The 16,109-nt window shown below is 47.2% G+C and overlaps 1 protein-coding gene across 7 annotated transcripts in view; it reads right to left on the minus strand.

Annotated features, from left to right (window-relative positions):
- Nucleotides 1-16,109, minus strand: part of POPDC2 (popeye domain cAMP effector 2) — a 43,865-nt gene that overhangs the window by 14,167 nt on the left and 13,589 nt on the right. For 6 of the 7 annotated variants that reach the window (XM_008266880.5, XM_089331755.1, XM_089331754.1 and 3 more), the window contains one exon: nucleotides 9,083-9,769. The exons of the other annotated variant lie outside the window; for it this stretch is intronic. Coding sequence is in view for 2 of the 6 variants with exons in the window: in XM_002716666.6 (XP_002716712.3) it covers nucleotides 9,684-9,769 (86 nt within the window). In the remaining 4 variants the exon portion in view is untranslated. Of the gene's footprint in view, nucleotides 1-9,082; nucleotides 9,770-16,109 lie in introns of those variants that run through there. 7 annotated transcript variants of the gene reach the window in all.

Genomic DNA, 16,109 nt, shown 5'->3' on the forward strand with positions numbered 1-16,109 from the left:
AATTTCTGTTTTAATTGCTTTGCTGTGGGTCCAATCATTGGTATTTTTCCTATTTCATATGCATGTGCATTTACTTATATAAATAAATATATTTTATGTATTTATTTTTAAAATTTATTTTTATTTATTTGAAAGTCAAAGTTACAGAAAAGAGAGAGAGAGATCTTTCATCCACTGGTTCCATTCACCAGATGGCCACAGTAACCAGTGCTGAGCCAGGCTGAAGCTAGGAGCCAGGAAATTCATCCAGGTCTCCTACATAGGTTGCAGGGGCCTAAGCACTTGAACAATCTTCTGCTGCCTTTCCCAGGCCATTAGCAGGGAGCTGGATGAGAAGTGGAGCAGCCAGGACGTGAACTGGCACCCTTGTGGGATGCCAACATTGCAGGCGGCAGTTATACCTGCCATACTACAATGCTGGTCCCATAAGTTTACTTTTATTTTTTATTATGGAACATTTTGAACATGTATAAAATGAGAAAGGCAGTACAACAAGTTCCCAAGTACCTATCATCCAGTTTCACTAATTACCAACTTTCATGGCCATCTTGTTTTGTCTATGGCATTGGCATTTTTGAAAAACCTTCCCAGTTAATTTTACTGTAGAGCCAGGGCTGAGAATCACTACTCTACCTAAGTAATTACAGTAGAATCCCTGTGGACAGAGAGGAAGCAGGGAGGGGAGTGATGAACTTCCACTACTGAGGGCCAGGGGGGAATTCCCAGGATCCTGCGGTCTCCAGGGCTCATCCATGCCAGCAGCAGCTCTGAGGTCTAGCACTCCACCAGGCCAGACACTGGAATCATGAGCACCCCCCCAACACACATGACAAATGAAGGCCTTCTTAAACCTGCACAAGGGCGCTTCCAAAAGTCCACTGGAAAATGGAACTAAAAGATGTTTACTTTGGTGCAAAACAATTTTGAAATCCATGCATAGTTTTTAAAGAATGCATATTTTCCATAAACTTTTGACGGTCCTTTATATATTCAGTTGTGTTCAGGTGAGGCTCACTGGCTTAGATAAGCTAACGGTACAAATAGGAGAGCTTCTTAAAAGCATAATTGCTTTTGATGAAGTCAAGATAGACATTCGATAGTTTGGGGGGGAGAAAGGAAGCAAAAGAGACGAGATAAACCAAGTACAGGGGAAAAGCGAAGAAACTGGGGAGGATACAGGAGAGGAGCTCTTGTTTTCCTCTCAGGCACTTCAGGGAGGGCGAGACTGAGGGACAAACTGCCCGCGGGCAGGAGAGGGAGGGCCGTCAGGCCTGAGCAACTTGGCAGAGCCTGCAGAAACCACATAGAAATCATCTCCTAGGGGCATTGCTGTGGCTTAGTAGGCTAAGCCTTAACCCTTGGTGCCGGCATCCCATGTGGGTGCTGGTTCATGTCCTGGCTGCTCCTCTTCTGATCCAGCTCCCTGCTAATGCACCTGGGAAAGCAGTGGGAGATGCCCAAGTGCTTAGACACCTGCACCCACGTGAGAGACCCGGAAGAAGCTCCTGGCTTTCGATCACCTCAGCTCTGGCCCTTGTGGCCATTTGGGGAGTGAACCAGCGGATGGAAGATCTCTCTCTTGCTCTCGCTCTCTCTCTCTGTCTCTCCCTCTCTGTCTGTAACTCTACCTCTCAAATAAATAAATAAACAATTTAAAAAAAAAAAGAGAGAGAGAAAGAAAGACAATACCTCCTTCCTCGGTGACCCAAGGGTCAAAGAGAAAGGATCCTGGCTTGAATAGGGAAGAGAGGCAAAAGGAAACTAGAAAGTAGAACCAATGTCTCAAAAATCCCAAGTGCTAACCTTGCCTACAGGGAAATGGGTGCATGAATCATCCTACCTCCGGTTATCAGCTGAGTCTAACAAGTGGCTAAGGATTCCTCACTAGTGCCAAGCATGTGACCCTGTGCCGGATGCTGGGACCACAGAGTCTAGGCAACCCTCAGGGGCCTGCAGTAGGGAGTGAGGTGAGTGCTGAGGGCACGGTCCCAGAGCACTCAGAGTCCTGGCGGGGGTGGGTCAATGCAAACAGCGGTGGGAGGATGTGGTGGGGAGTGGGGACAGGGAGGCCACGTTTGCATCATCCTGGAGGGATGCTTCTGAGGGCCGTTGAGCAAAGGTTCTGGTCACAGCCTGGAGTGGTCTGATTTGTGAGCTGATTGTGTCCTGGGCAGTCCCTTCTGAAGGGAAGCCATCATGTGACAGCTGGCAAGTGTGTGTTGTGTAGAAGGAGCATGTCAGAGAAGTGAACCAAAAGTGAAATGAGGTTTCAGGAGCTCCAGGTAGATTTCTGCACGCAAGACACCCGCACCTGCCCAGGCGTGAAGTCAGCGACAGTCGGAAGTGAAACTGCTGACAGCATTGCGCACACTTCTTCAATCCTCAAGATCTGTGTGGGTGTCTACAGGAAACCAGGGGCAGGAGCTCCCAGAAGGGCTCAACTTCCCTCAGTCTCTCGCTGTGCTCGTCACCTGGTTCTGGGCTGTGCACCTCACGGGCCCACTGGCTGTTGCTCTGGCCTCTCCTCTCCTCCTGACTTTGTATCTCTGCAGGGATACTTGCAAGACAGCTGCACCCCACCAGAGGCAGGCATTTGCAATGAACACGGTTTGCCCTGGGCTCTGTCACTTCCCATCGGCTCTGGATCAGAGTGCAGGTCCCCAGTTGGCCACTAAAGAACCGTTGCTCCCACGTGGTCTGCCTCTGCCTTTCCAAACTCTGTCTTCTAAGGCACGGCTCGAAGTCAGTGTCCCCGTGAGCCCTCCCTGATCTCAGCCACGGGAAGTGAGATCTGATGCGCCTGCGTAGCTCACGGAGCGATTTCGACTGCTTCTGTCACGCCTGCCACAGCAGACGGGCAGGGCGCCCGTTTGGTTATGCGTCAAGGATCCAGCTTCACCTTAAACTATTTGAGAGCTGCAAGATGCCTGCTTAAATGGGGCACTGAAAAGTCTCCTGGGAAAGATAGGAGCCAGGCCCATGGAACTTGATTTAATAAGACATCAGTGGAGAGAGTGGGGAGGATGGGGAAGGGTTGGAAAACTGTGCATCACCTTTTCTAGCTCCTTGAGGGCAGAGATGAGGAGGGAGTCAGCAGGGAAGCCCCTGCAACAGCCCTGCCAGCAGTGGATACTCAGTTAGGTATTCATGCGATAAAAGGATATTTACTGGGGCCAGCACTTTGGTGTAGTGAGTAAAGCCACCACCTGCAGCGCCAGCATCCCTTATAGGGATGAGACCCAGCTGCTCCACTTCTGATCCAGCTCTCTGCTATGGCCTGGGAAAGCAGAAGATGGCCCAAGTCCTTGGGCTCCTGCACCCACGTGGGGAATCCGGAAGAGGCTCCTGGCTCCTGGCTTCAGATCGGCACAGCTCCGGCCATTGCGGCCAGTTGGGGAGTGAACCAGTGTCTCTCTCTCTCTGCCTCTCCTCTCTCTGTGTAACTCTGACTTTCAAATAAATAAATAAATATTTTGTTTTAAAAAAAAATTGGCTATTTACTGCCCCCCTCGCCAGAGCTCATCTCACTGCATGCCAGACTTTATTACTGAAAAATAAGAAGCTATGGCTCACAGGCGTTCTGTTTACACGTGTAGGACTCTTGTGTGGAGGTACTGTCAAGGCATCCGAGTCCATATCATGGCGAGCATTTGTGTGCACTAAATAAACGGAAGTGTTCTGAATGCAGATAGGAAGCTATTTTTCAAATACCCAAAGTGATGCTGTGGTTTTAATTTTCTAATCCTAAAAATTTATTTGAAAAGCTCATTGAAATCCAACTGCCTTTTTGTCTTCCATAAACTATTAGGTAAAACAGCACAACTTCTCCCATGTAAAGTCTGAACCTTAAAAAAAAAAAAAAAAAAGGATTGACAGAGGCCCTTACCCCCAGGACCCATAGTTTGTAAGGACAGTCCTGCTCTGGGGACCCCCAGGCCTGGCACTGATGCGACCCCAGGTAGTGTTGAGACTCAGTTTACAAGGAACATTGTGCTTTTTGTTGATGTTTGCTTATTTCTTTATTTACTCTCCACAGCAGCCCTCAAAGGTTGACAAGAGAGCTGTGTTGCAAAATGTGCATGGGAGAGGCAGAATAGATACACACCATAATTCCAGAATAAAATGAGAAAACAGTATGAGCCATGTGGGACCCCTAAGTTCTACCAAGCACAGAACTAGAATCCCAAAAGGAGAGGAAAACGAAAAGCCAGCTCTGACCGTCCACAAAAGGCCAAGGGATGGAAAGTGATGGTGAATGAGGCGGGCGTCTTAGCTGGCCTGGGGACAGTCCAGCTGGGGACTGAGAGAGCAGAAGCAGCCTTTCTAGCGAAGGTAGGAGTAAGAAGTGTTCCAGACGAAGGAACACCTGCACAGGCCACATGCAGAAAGAGTGAGGTGTGCCTGCGGAACAGCAAAATGACGAGTGTGGCTGCAACAGGGTGAGCAGGTGCAAGCGCAGAGTGAAGTAGCAGGGGACAGCGGCAGGTGGGCCTCGAGGCTTAGAGGTGCTCTGGAAGACTGGAACGCATCAAACATTCCATTCCCTTCCCGCATCTTCCAGTCCCTTTAATCCACAGAGCTCCACGTTGATTCCTAAGGGCGTCCAGGTGCCTATTTTGAATCAAGGAGCTGCGAGCAGAGCAGACGTGGGACGGGTGTCACTCCTGAGCCAAGCACGGAGGAGCCAGCACAGGGGCGCTGAGCTGTCTCTCCCTTCAGATGTCCAGCCTGATGGTCGACGTTGGCTGAATCACAGAGGGCCAACCGGAAGCACGGTTGACCTTCTCAGTCATGCAGACTGTTTGGTAGATTTTGAGTTAGAGAAAAACAAACCTCTGTGCTCCACGTAGTGATAAGCGTCTCCTGACTAATACTACATGGCAAGAAGCATGCGTTTTATCCTAAGGGTGATAGGAAGTCATTTGAAATTTTGAGCTCGACAGTGATAAGGTCTTATACTTGTTTAAGTGGCCTCTTTGTTGTGAGTGGGATTGATTACAGAGAGGAACAGGGCAAATCAGGACATGAACTGAGGTTTATCTGGATATTACTTAATGGTGGTTTGAAATGAGTGGCACCAGCAGAGACGGTGAGTTGAGTTCAGGATGTTTTGAAGACAGAACTAATAGGACTGATGGAAAAACTCCCAGGTTTGCAGCATAAGCAACTAAGAGAAGACACAGTCAGGGAGAGCAGGCAAGGCAAGGCAAATGGGATGGGGTTCAAAAGCTATAATTTGATTCAAAGATCTCTTTCAGTGGATGACAATGGGTGGGGGGGAGATTTTCCAATTCATTTTATAAAGCAAGCGTAACTGTGATACCAAAGCCTGATGATGATACTACAACATACAAAGGTGCAGAAATTCTAAACAAAAACAAAAAATGTTCAAACCAAGCCCAGAAATACATAAGGAGGGAAATACACAGAGAGGAAAACGTGTTATGATGAAGCTGAGTTCATGCCAAGAATGAGCTGGGCTTTGTTTTAGGAATGCAAGGTTGTTTTAACAGTTGCATATCTATTAATGTACTTAAAACATTAACAGGATAAAGGAGAAAAATAATCCTAGTAAGTGCAGAAATTCAATACTCATTCACAAAAGACAATTAGAAAATCCTTAGGCACAGAAGAGGACGTCTTCAATCCGATGCGAGATGATAAAAACCTACCAGCATGCACTGTGTGAATGGCAAAGCACAGAAGCCTTCCTGTTCCCTGAGGCCTGGTCTGAGAGGAAGTTGTCTTCTACCACCCTTTCTGTTTATCCCTATACTGAAGGCCCCACCCAGGACCATCAGGCTCCATTAGAAGAAGGAAGAAGAGAAAAAGAAGGGGAGGAGGAGGAAGATGTAGGTCAGAAATTAAGAAATAATTTACAGATGGTAAAACTCTATCTACGACAATGACTTCATGGTTTGCATTTATAAGGGAATCCATCAAGATCATAGATGAAAGTGTAAAACAGCAAAATTGATTGTATGTATGCATGGCTAATAAACAATTAGAAAGTTAAAAAAAATTAAACAGAGGAGCAGGCCTTTTGGCTCATCCCTGTAGAGAGCTGGTTTGAGACCTGGCTTCTCCACTTCCGATTCAGCTCCCTACTAACACACCTGCGAAGCAGCAGATGGCGGCTCACTCAGGAGATCTAGATGGAGTTCTTGGATACTGTCTTCAACCTGACCCAGCCTCAGCTATTGTGATCATTTTGAGAAATGAACCAACAGATAGAAGATCTCTTTTTCTCTCTCCCTCTCTCTGTCACTCTGCTATCCAAATACATGAGTAAATCTTTTTTAAAAAATTAAATGCAGCATTTACAATCACATCAGATTCATCAAATACTTAGAAATAAATCTTTTAAAAATATCTACTTATTTATTTGGAAGGCAGAGTTACAGAGAGGCAGAGAGTAGGAGAGAGAGAGAGGGAGAAAAAGAGAGAGAGAGATCTACGTCTTCACTGGTTCACTCCCAGATGGCCACAATGGCCGGAGATGCACCAATCAGAAGCCAGGAGCCAGGAGCTTCTTTCAGGTCTCCTAGGAGGGTGCAGGGGCCCAAGGTCTTGGGCCATCTTCTACTGCTTTCCCAGGCCATAGCAGAGAGCTGGATCGGAAGTGGAGCAGCCAGGATTCAAACCAGTGTCCATATGGGATGCCGGCACTGCAGGCAGCAGCTTCACCTGCTATGCCACAGCGTCGGCATCAGAAATAAATCCTTAAAAATGCAGAGGTGAAGGCTGTCTGTTCCACTTCTGATCCAGTTCCCTGCTAATGCTCCTGGGAAAGCAGTGGAGGATGGCTCAAGTTTTTGGGCCCTGTACCACGTGGGAGAACTAAGCAGCTCCTGGTTCCTGGCTTCGGATGGACCCAGCTCCAGCCAATATGGCCTTTTGAGGAGTGAAGCAGAAGACAGAAGATCTCTTTCTTGTCTTTCCCTCTCTCACTCTCTCTCTCTCTGTAATTCTGCCTTTCAAATAAATGTACAATCTTAAAAAAAATAAAAAGAATACCAAAAATGGAAATCAGGCCTTGCAACCCAGGATAGCCACTAAGATAACAAACCAGTTTCTTCAGCTACAAAGTCTGCAAATGCAAAGCCAAAAAAAAAAAAAAAAAAAAAAAGCAGAGACATCTACATAGAAAACTACAAACACTATCAAGAGAAATAAAAAAGACCAAAATAGATAAAGTGCCAAATTTTGTTCAAGGATTGAAAAATGAATGTTATAAAAATTTCAATTCTTGATCAACTCTACCCTTAGTATGAACAAAAATTATAATAAAAATGCCAGCAAGGTTTATTTATTTTGTCAAATTGACAAACCAATTCTAAAATTTATATGAAAATATAAAGGAAAAGGCCACAAATAACCAAGACTGCAAGAACAGTTTGAAGACTACCAGATATCAAAACTTATTATAAAGCTACAATAACTATAACCAAGTAGAATTGTCAAGGATAGCAGTATGGGCCATTGGGACAGAATGGAAGATCCAGAAACAGATCTACAGATACAGGGACATTTGCTATATGACAGAGGGACACTGAATACTGCGTGAGATAAGACAATCATGTCAATGAGTGTTGCTTAGTGGATTAAATCCAATGGCAAATAATGAGTTTTGACTCTCCCTTCATACCATACATCAAAGCCAAATCCAGGCTGATGGTAGGTCTAGAAGATAACATAGGTGAGGCTCCTCAGAGGAGGAAGATTTCTTAAACACGACACAGGAAATACCAACCAGAGGAAAAGGTTGATAAATTACTATATTAAATTATAAAACTTATGTTCATCAAAACAGGAGGAGAAAAAGAGCCCCAAATAGAAAATATTTGGTTATATATAGCCAGCACGGACTCTTAACCTAAATATTTAAAGAATTTCCTTAAGTTGAAAAAGCATACACACAAATAGCTACAGGGAGAGGAAACCAGAACAAACACATTACAATAGGAGATATCCATATGGTGAAGGCAAAGCACTCAACTTTACTATTCCTCAGGGAAATGAAAGTTAAAACCACAATGATATGCTGCTGTATATGCCCAAATGGCTAACATGGGAAAACATGGCAATGCCAACTACCGGGGAGGATGAGAAGTTGCTGGAATCTCTCATATGCAGCTAGTGGGAATGGGAACTGGAACAACCACCTAGGAAATCTTTGTGTTACCACGGCTGAACACCCAATGCCTAGGTAAACACCCAAGAAATGTGCGCATATGTACACCCAAACTTACGTACACGAATGTTCACAGCAGCACATCGGAAACTGCCTTAAGTTAAACCAAATGCCCGTCAAGAGTAGAATGGGTAAGTAAACTTTGGTATAATGATGCAACAGAGTGCTATAGAGCAACAACAATGAATAGGGGAGAGAGAGAGAGAGCGAGAGAGCGAGAGCAAGCCAGCACTGTCCCAGCCCTCAGCTGTTGAGCTGCTGCCTGTCTAGGCTCCAGGCTGGTGAGTGGGGACACCTCCTAGAGGCTTCTAGGCCCAGCAACTCTGACTACATTGACATAAAAATCCTGAGTAAGAACCACTCTGCTGAATCCAGACACGTCTCACAGTCACGAGCAAGATATTCCATTAAGTGATGGTTTAGGGATAGGTATTCCACAGCAACGGATAAATAGAATATACGTTCGAGTATTCATGGAAAAAAGAAAAGAGAATACATTATATATATTTTAAATGTTTAAGGAAATCCAATTAACTGCATTTGTAAAAAAAACTCTTTCTAGGAGCCAGCGCTGTGGCGTAGCAGGTAAAGCCGCTGCCTGCAGTGCCAGCATCCCATATGAGCACCAGTTTGAGACCCAGCTATTCTACTTCTGATCCAGCTCTCTGCTATGGCCTGGGATAGCAGTAGAAGACGGCCCAAGTCCTTGGGCCCCTGCACCCACGTGGGAGACCCGGAGGAAGCTCCTGGCTCCTGGCTTCGAATTGGCACAGCTCCAGCCGCTGCAACCAGTTGGGGAGTGAACCAGTGGATGGAAGACCTCTCTCTCTGCCTCTCCTCTCTCTGTGTAACTCTGACTTTCAAATAAATAAATACATCTTAAAAAAAGACTTTCTAAAAATAGTTTAATAGTAGGCTTATAAACAGAACAAGTGATTGGTAAGTTGAGTGTAAAAGCCTGAGGGAAAGCAAGGTTTTTAAATTTCTACTTCCATACACTGAATAGGACTGGAAAAATGACACATAACCACGAGTGACAAGTTTCCAGAGAGCCGACTCCATAGATCCTTTCGCACGATTCAAGAAAACGACATTCGGCCGGGAGCTGAGGGGTTTATCGGGTGCTCTCTGGACGCCGTGCTGGGTTGCAGGTGCTTTATTTAAATCAGTTCATCTAATGCTCACAATAACCCAGTGAGGTGGCTTTTGTAACCCCCGCCGTACACGCTCACGATTGCAGCTGGTAAGGCGCGGACACTTTTGTGCTTCTGGCTGCCTCTCTCAGAAAGAGGGCTCAGGACAGTGCATTTCCCAAAGCCACACAGGGCCCTCGGCGTAGCTCTGGTGCTGGCCCCTTCTGTGTCTGCTCCCACCTTGCCAGTGAGCCTGCTTCCGGTGGGTGAGGGGAAGGGGGTGCGCGTGAGGGACCGTCCTGTGAACACGGCGGGGAGGCGGGCTGGCCATGGGGAGAAGGGTGGCCCACTGATCCTTAAAGTTCAGGAGTGTGGGTTGGAGCCAAAGGGGCCTGTCCTCGGGACATAACTTGAGAGTGGCTCTGGAGAGGAGCTCTAGAAGCTGTGGAAAGACAAAGAGGGATGGTGTCAGCACTGTGGCTCCGGACAGCTCACCTAATTTCCAGGGCTCTTTTCAGTTTTTCCCCCCTTCTAGTATTTCCCCATAATTTAGCTGTCCCCAGAGCCTAACATAGTAGGGGAAGGTGCATCAGGCAGCCATTTCATTCCAGAATACTAGCATGTGTCAGCTTTGAAGCTATCAAGAGCAAGCCTCTGGAGTATTTTATAGGCAAGGAGACAAGGAAATCAACTCTTGCTTTTCTCTGAACAATCTTCAGAGCTCTACTTCCATTGCGCTCAACAGACCGAGTGAAAAACAATACTTGAATTGAAAAATGCTAAGTTTCAGGGCTGGTGCTGCGGTGCAGTGGGTTAAGCCGTGGCCTGCAGTGCTAGCATTTCATGTGGGCACCAGCTCCAGTCCCAGCTGCTCCAATTCTGATCCAGCTCCCTGCTAATGCACCTTGGAAAGCAGCAGCAGATGACCCAAGTCCTTGGCCCCCTGCGCCCACATGGGAGACCTGGAAGAAGCTCCTGGCTGCTGGCTTCAGCCTGGCTCAACCCTATCACTGCAGAGATTTGGGGAGTGAACCAGCAGATGGAAGCTCTCTCTCGCTCACTTGCTCTCTTTCTCTCTCTCTCTCTCTCTGTGTCTCCTCTGTAACTGCCTTTCAAATAAATAAATAATTTTTTAAAAAAAATGATGTTTTGTAAGACCCCCCCTTTTTTTTTTCTAAAAATGAGAGTTGGGAGAACGAGGCCCGTTAAACAGAAAGGACAAGACTGGCACAGGCAGCAGGGTGCCCCCAAGGCTGCTATGACCCTCAGGGTGGGGAGAGACCTGGCCCCCAGCTCACCGGACTCTCACACAGAGCTTGTGGCAGGCCGAGGTGGCACCACCAGAGACCCCACTTCCCACCACGCCACTCTGAAGACCAACTCCCAGCCCAGGAGTCTCCCCGTCGGCTCGGGGAGAAAGGTGCTGTTTACCAGCACTGACAGCTCCCATGCACCTAGGGTCACTTCCAAGGGCAAGCACCTGGGCTGTCTTGGCCTGAACAAACAAAGGAGGGCAGGCTGGGGGTGGCGGCACTGAAGTCAGAGGCTAAGGGGCCACCCAGGTTCTCGCGAGGCCTCCACCTTTTGTTGTCACAGGATTAGGCGCCTGCCCTGGAAAGCCAAACTTGGAGAAATGAGGGAAAAGCATGTAATTCTGAGGATGAAGATGATGATGATGATGATGATGATGATGATGATACAGAGCTGGATGATAGTATACACGGCAGGATTTTAGAACACACACATTTAACTCATGCTTTGCAACTTGAAACTGCTTTATATAATTTCCTTCTATTACTCTTCATAGTCACCTGGTCAGGGAGACATAGGCATACAGATCCTGTTCTGCAGGTGAACCGCCTGTCCTTGATGGTAGTTGAGTGGTAGGATGAGTGTCCAGCCCTGAGAACCATGGGATCAGGGTGTGGCAGAGACAGTGAGAGGTGCCTTATCAGCAGTCAGCTAAGGCTGCTTCCCCAGAGCCTGAATCACCTCCTACAATCTCCGAAGATTCCCTCTGGTCCCTGCTCGAACTCTTGCAGTGATGAGTAACTCACCACCCCATGGGCAATCTATTTTTAATGAGAAGCTGAAATCCTCTTCTTCTTATAACTTTCCCCTGGTAATCCAATTTCTCCCCAAAGCACTACACCGAATCAAGCTGAATTCTAATTCCCACTCTTTTGAGAACTTGGAGCTGTTATACTTGTCCTGTTCCTTGAGATCAGATCTTTCCACTTCTTACCTAGGTATCTTCCTTTTTTTTTTTTTTTTTTTTTTTTTTTGACAGGCAGAGTGGACAGTGAGAGAGAGAGAGAGAGAGAGAGAAAGGTCTTCCTTTGCCATTGGTTCACCCTCCAATGGCCACCGCAGCCGGCACGCTGCGGCCGGTGCACCGCACTGATCTGATGGCAGGAGTCAGGTACTTCTTCTGGTCTCCCATGGGGTGCAGGGCCCAAGCACTTGGGCCATCCTCCACTGCACTCCCTGGCCACAGCAGAAAGTTGGCCTGGAAGAGGGGCAACTGGGACAGAATCCGGCGCCCCGACCAGGACTAGAACCTGGTGTGCCGGCGCCGCAAGGCAGAGGATTAGCCTAGTGAGCCGCGGCGCCGGCCTGTTACCTAGGTATCTTCCGTGATGACCTAGCATGGTGCCTGAAGCATACACCATGTCCAAAATGTGGGACTGCTTCTCGGGCCTTTGGGACTATATCCCAAGCCCCTTCTCTGACCACAGAAAATTGGCCTCCTTATTATAACCACTGTATTGCTTGTTTAAATAATAGAGAGAACACACACAAAATGGAGTTTTCACTTTCCAAGCCGCAGAGCTTTAGGGACCACATAAAAACAGAATCAAAAACTGACCCAAGGGGCTGGTGCTATGGCATAGCAGGTAAGGCTGCCGCCTGCAGTGCTGACATCCCATATGGGTGCTGGTTCAAGTCCCAGCTGCTCCAATTCTGATCTTGCTCTCTGCTGTGTCTTTGGAAGGCAGTAGAGGATGGCCCGGGTCCTTGGGCCCCTGTACCTGCATGGGAGACCTGGAAGAGGCTCCTGACTCCTGGCTTCGGATCAGGGCAGCTCCAACCGTTGCAGCCAGTTGAGGAGTGAACCAGCGGATGGAAGACCTCTCTCTCTCTCTCTCTCTCTCTCTCTCTCTCTCTCTCTCTCTCTCTGCCTCTCCTTCTCTCTCTGTGTAACTCTGACTTTCAAATAAATAAATAAATCTTTAAAAAAAACTGACCCAATTTCAGACAGCATTCAGCTTAGTCTGTGACAATGGACTCCTTATCCAAGTCAACTGACCGGCTCACAGATGCACTTCTCCAAGACGAGTCCCCCATTCACAGGGCACCTCCTAGAGGGAAGATCACTGAGGAGGCTGCCCATAAATTAAATGGGAAAAATCCCAGTGAGGGCAGGGGTAACCTGAGTTCTGGCTGGAAGGTCCATATCCTCACAGCGCCAATTTCCAATTATGGGCACCACCAGACTGAAGGAAAGTACTCTTTTAAAAAAAGAGTTCCATGTCAAGAGAAACAATATTTCTGATGTGCTAAACAAACATTTGCAGGAAAATTAGCCACCTGACAAATTTTGCCATTGCTGTCTGTCATGTTCAGATGAGCAAAAATAAACAAACAAGCAAATAAAGAAATAAATTAATGAATTCCAGTGGAAGCGCTGCCCGTTTTAAGTTGGTTTCCAATTGAGTTGGTGTCAGAGACAAACCCCAGTGTCAATGTGACCGGACTATGTCATTCACAATGCTGCAGAATTCAGCAGCTTCGTGCCTCTTATTTAAGTGCTATGTCAGAACAAATTTTGGTAACAGAAGAGTCAGGAAACAGATGGTGAGTTGTGCTATACTTTATAAAGGAAATGATGACAAACTGCTACCAATCACATGGAGAAACACCTATTTCACTGTCATAACCCTGAAGGGGCTTGGATGGAAACAAGCCAAACCATGCATCCAAAACCACCATGCCAGAAAAGGAGCTCAGGTTCAATGATCCTCTTATCACAGACTAAATTGAGAACCATCTGAAACTTAGCAGTTTGACCATATTTTCAAGTTGTTCTGAAAACCCTATGGTTTGAAAGAGAATGTCTTTTCCGTTTCTATCACTTAAACATAAAACACCTGCTACTGTTTCATTACTGCACATGCCAGTGCTTTAGAAGGTGAGTTACCTTAGCAGTTTTCCCAACTCGAGTTTTCGGAAGAGGTTGAATGAGGTTCACAGTATTGGGGTGAGGACTTGGGGACCGAGTTGTGATCTTTCACAATGAATGCACAGTGATCTCAGGGTAGGTGACAGATTCTTCTCAGGGACAAAAGTGAGAGAACTTCTAGGCAAGCCGGCCCCGCCACCCACCAGGGTGGCCATGGCTCCAGAGCAATTGTGAAAACTAAAGAGCTACTAGGAAAAGACACAGGTTTCCTGGGACTCAAGTCCCGCTGTACAGCTGACCACTTCCCTTTATCTTGTGTGAAAAACTCAGCTTTTGCCTTCTTACATCTGTCAAGAGGAGACAGTGGGGCCAGCAGACTCCAGTGAAGAAGCAGGGTTCAGGGAGGTTGGATGGTTTGCCAAAGGCCATACATTTGCTTAGAAGACAAGCAGAGGAGGCAGGCTTCCCAGTCCTGGCCTCTTTCTTGTCCCCCAAGCTGCCTGCCCCCAAAACGTGGAAAATATTCAGAAAGTTGGGAATTTTCACACCTTTGCCTGGTTTTTTAAAAATAGACGGAAAGACACTGATCTTGGAGGAGTTCCAATTAAAACAAATAAAATGAGGGGAACCAGGGAGGCCCTGGAGGAAGAGAAGACAAAGCAAGGAAGGAACTGAGAAAGGAAAAGAGGGAGAAAGGAGAGATAAATCAGTGAACAATAAAGTGGGAGAAGACAGAGAACAGATGGAGAGGGAGAAGTGAGCTCAGAAGAAGAGACTCAAGAGTAGGAAACTGAGGCAGCCAATGGCTGTGTATAATCAGAAAGAGAAAAGAACTGGGAGAGCCAACAGGACCAGGAAAAGCAAGGAACCCAGAGGAGCAGCCTAGAACACAGAGAGCTGCTGGGAGCTGAGAAGAGCGGACAGGTGGGCAGGCGTGCTTGGCAGAGAGGGGTCGACGGGACAGAAGCAGTGTGCTGGGCAGGGGTGACAGTGCCAGCGGGGAAGCCAGTAGTGATCTTGGCGTAGACAGATCCTTGGAACTACCCCAGGATCGCTCAGCTGAGGACACTGGTACCGCCGGAGATTATAAATTCTGTAGCCACACAAGGAATTATGTAACCTCCTAGCATTCTCCTCTCTTACCTCTTCCATCATTTATACAATTTGTTTTTCAAAACACGCAAACATTCGCTCATTCACTTTGTGTACCCTGGACTGGTGTCTCAGGGCTTCCCAAAGCATGCTGGGTTTCTTAGTGCCCCCTTTCCTGGGGAAGGCTTTGTGAATTGACAAGGGTGAGGTTTTCCTCAGCTGAAGCCAGGCATCCACCATGGTTGGGCAGAGCCCCAGCAGCAAATGTCACAGTGTTGTGAGAGCAGCCTGGGGCAATGAGAACGCAATTTTCCAGAACTGCCGAATGTAGCCTCCCTTGTACACTACCCTGAGAGGGAAGTCCTACAGGTGCCCTTGGGCCTGCCCAGATTCCCGTCCACCCCACCTCCCTCAGGTGTGGGTTGCTGGGGGAAAGCCAGGGCCATACCCAAGCACAGCGCAGTATTATCAGAGCAGCGTCCAGTCCTCTGCCCCCAACAACCTGAACATCGTCCACTGGCCGAGAGGAAAGCAAGGTGGGGACAGTTCCTCCCTGAGCCATTAGGCTGTAATCACAAGTCTCTTTACAAGAGGAAGAGACATCAAAACTTTGTAGAAAACATGTCCCACGAGAAAACTATGCTTGGACTTCTCACTTTTTTTTATACCAAAATACACTTACCTTTTAATTCCATCCAACAACTTTTTAAAGTTCACCTCCTACACATTTTTTTGGTTTAGTTTTTAATTTGAGAGGCAGGGACAGACAGAGTTCCCATCTGCTGGTTCACTCCTCAAATGGCTGCAACATGTGGGTTGGGTCCCAAAGCCAGGGTATCAGTCGAGGCAGTGGCAGGGTCCAAATACTTGAGCCATTACTACTGCCTCCCAAGTCCCACGTTAGCAGAAAGCTGGATCTGGGAATTGAACCCAGGGGCTCTTGTGTGAGATGTCAACATCTTAACTGGAAGCTTAACTGTTAGACAAAATGCCCGCCCCCAAATGCAATTGTAACAGGGACACCTGCCCAGTCCAGGCCAAATAACAACTGTGTTCCAGAATGGACTATATGTCTGGAAGACGATCATCAGGAACCAGGACCATGCCAGCATTCTCTTTCCTTTAAAATGTATGCCAGATAAAATTCCCTTTAGCCCCAGAAGTGGCCTCAGCTATTATACAATTTTGTGCAAAAATTTAGTAACCTATCAGTGCCCTCCAAATGTCAACCAGCCCATTTTCCAAAATACAATCACAGTTAATAATAATAAATGAGTTTTTAAGAAACCCCTCTTGGAGCTGGTGCTGTGGCATAGCTGCATTAAGCTGCCACCTGCGGTGCCAACATCCCATATGGGCGTTGGTTTAAGTCCCGGCTGTTCCACTTCCCATCCAGCTCCCTACTAATGCTCCTGGGAAAGCAGAAAAAGATGGCCCAAGTGCTTAGGCCCCTACACCCATGTGGGAGACCGGGATGAAGCTCTTGGCTCCTGGCTTTCTTTCTCTC

Source organism: Oryctolagus cuniculus, chromosome 4, assembly GCF_051225735.1.
Source record: "Oryctolagus cuniculus isolate XC-2025 breed Fujian yellow rabbit chromosome 4, ASM5122573v1, whole genome shotgun sequence".
NCBI lineage: Eukaryota > Metazoa > Chordata > Mammalia > Lagomorpha > Leporidae > Oryctolagus > Oryctolagus cuniculus.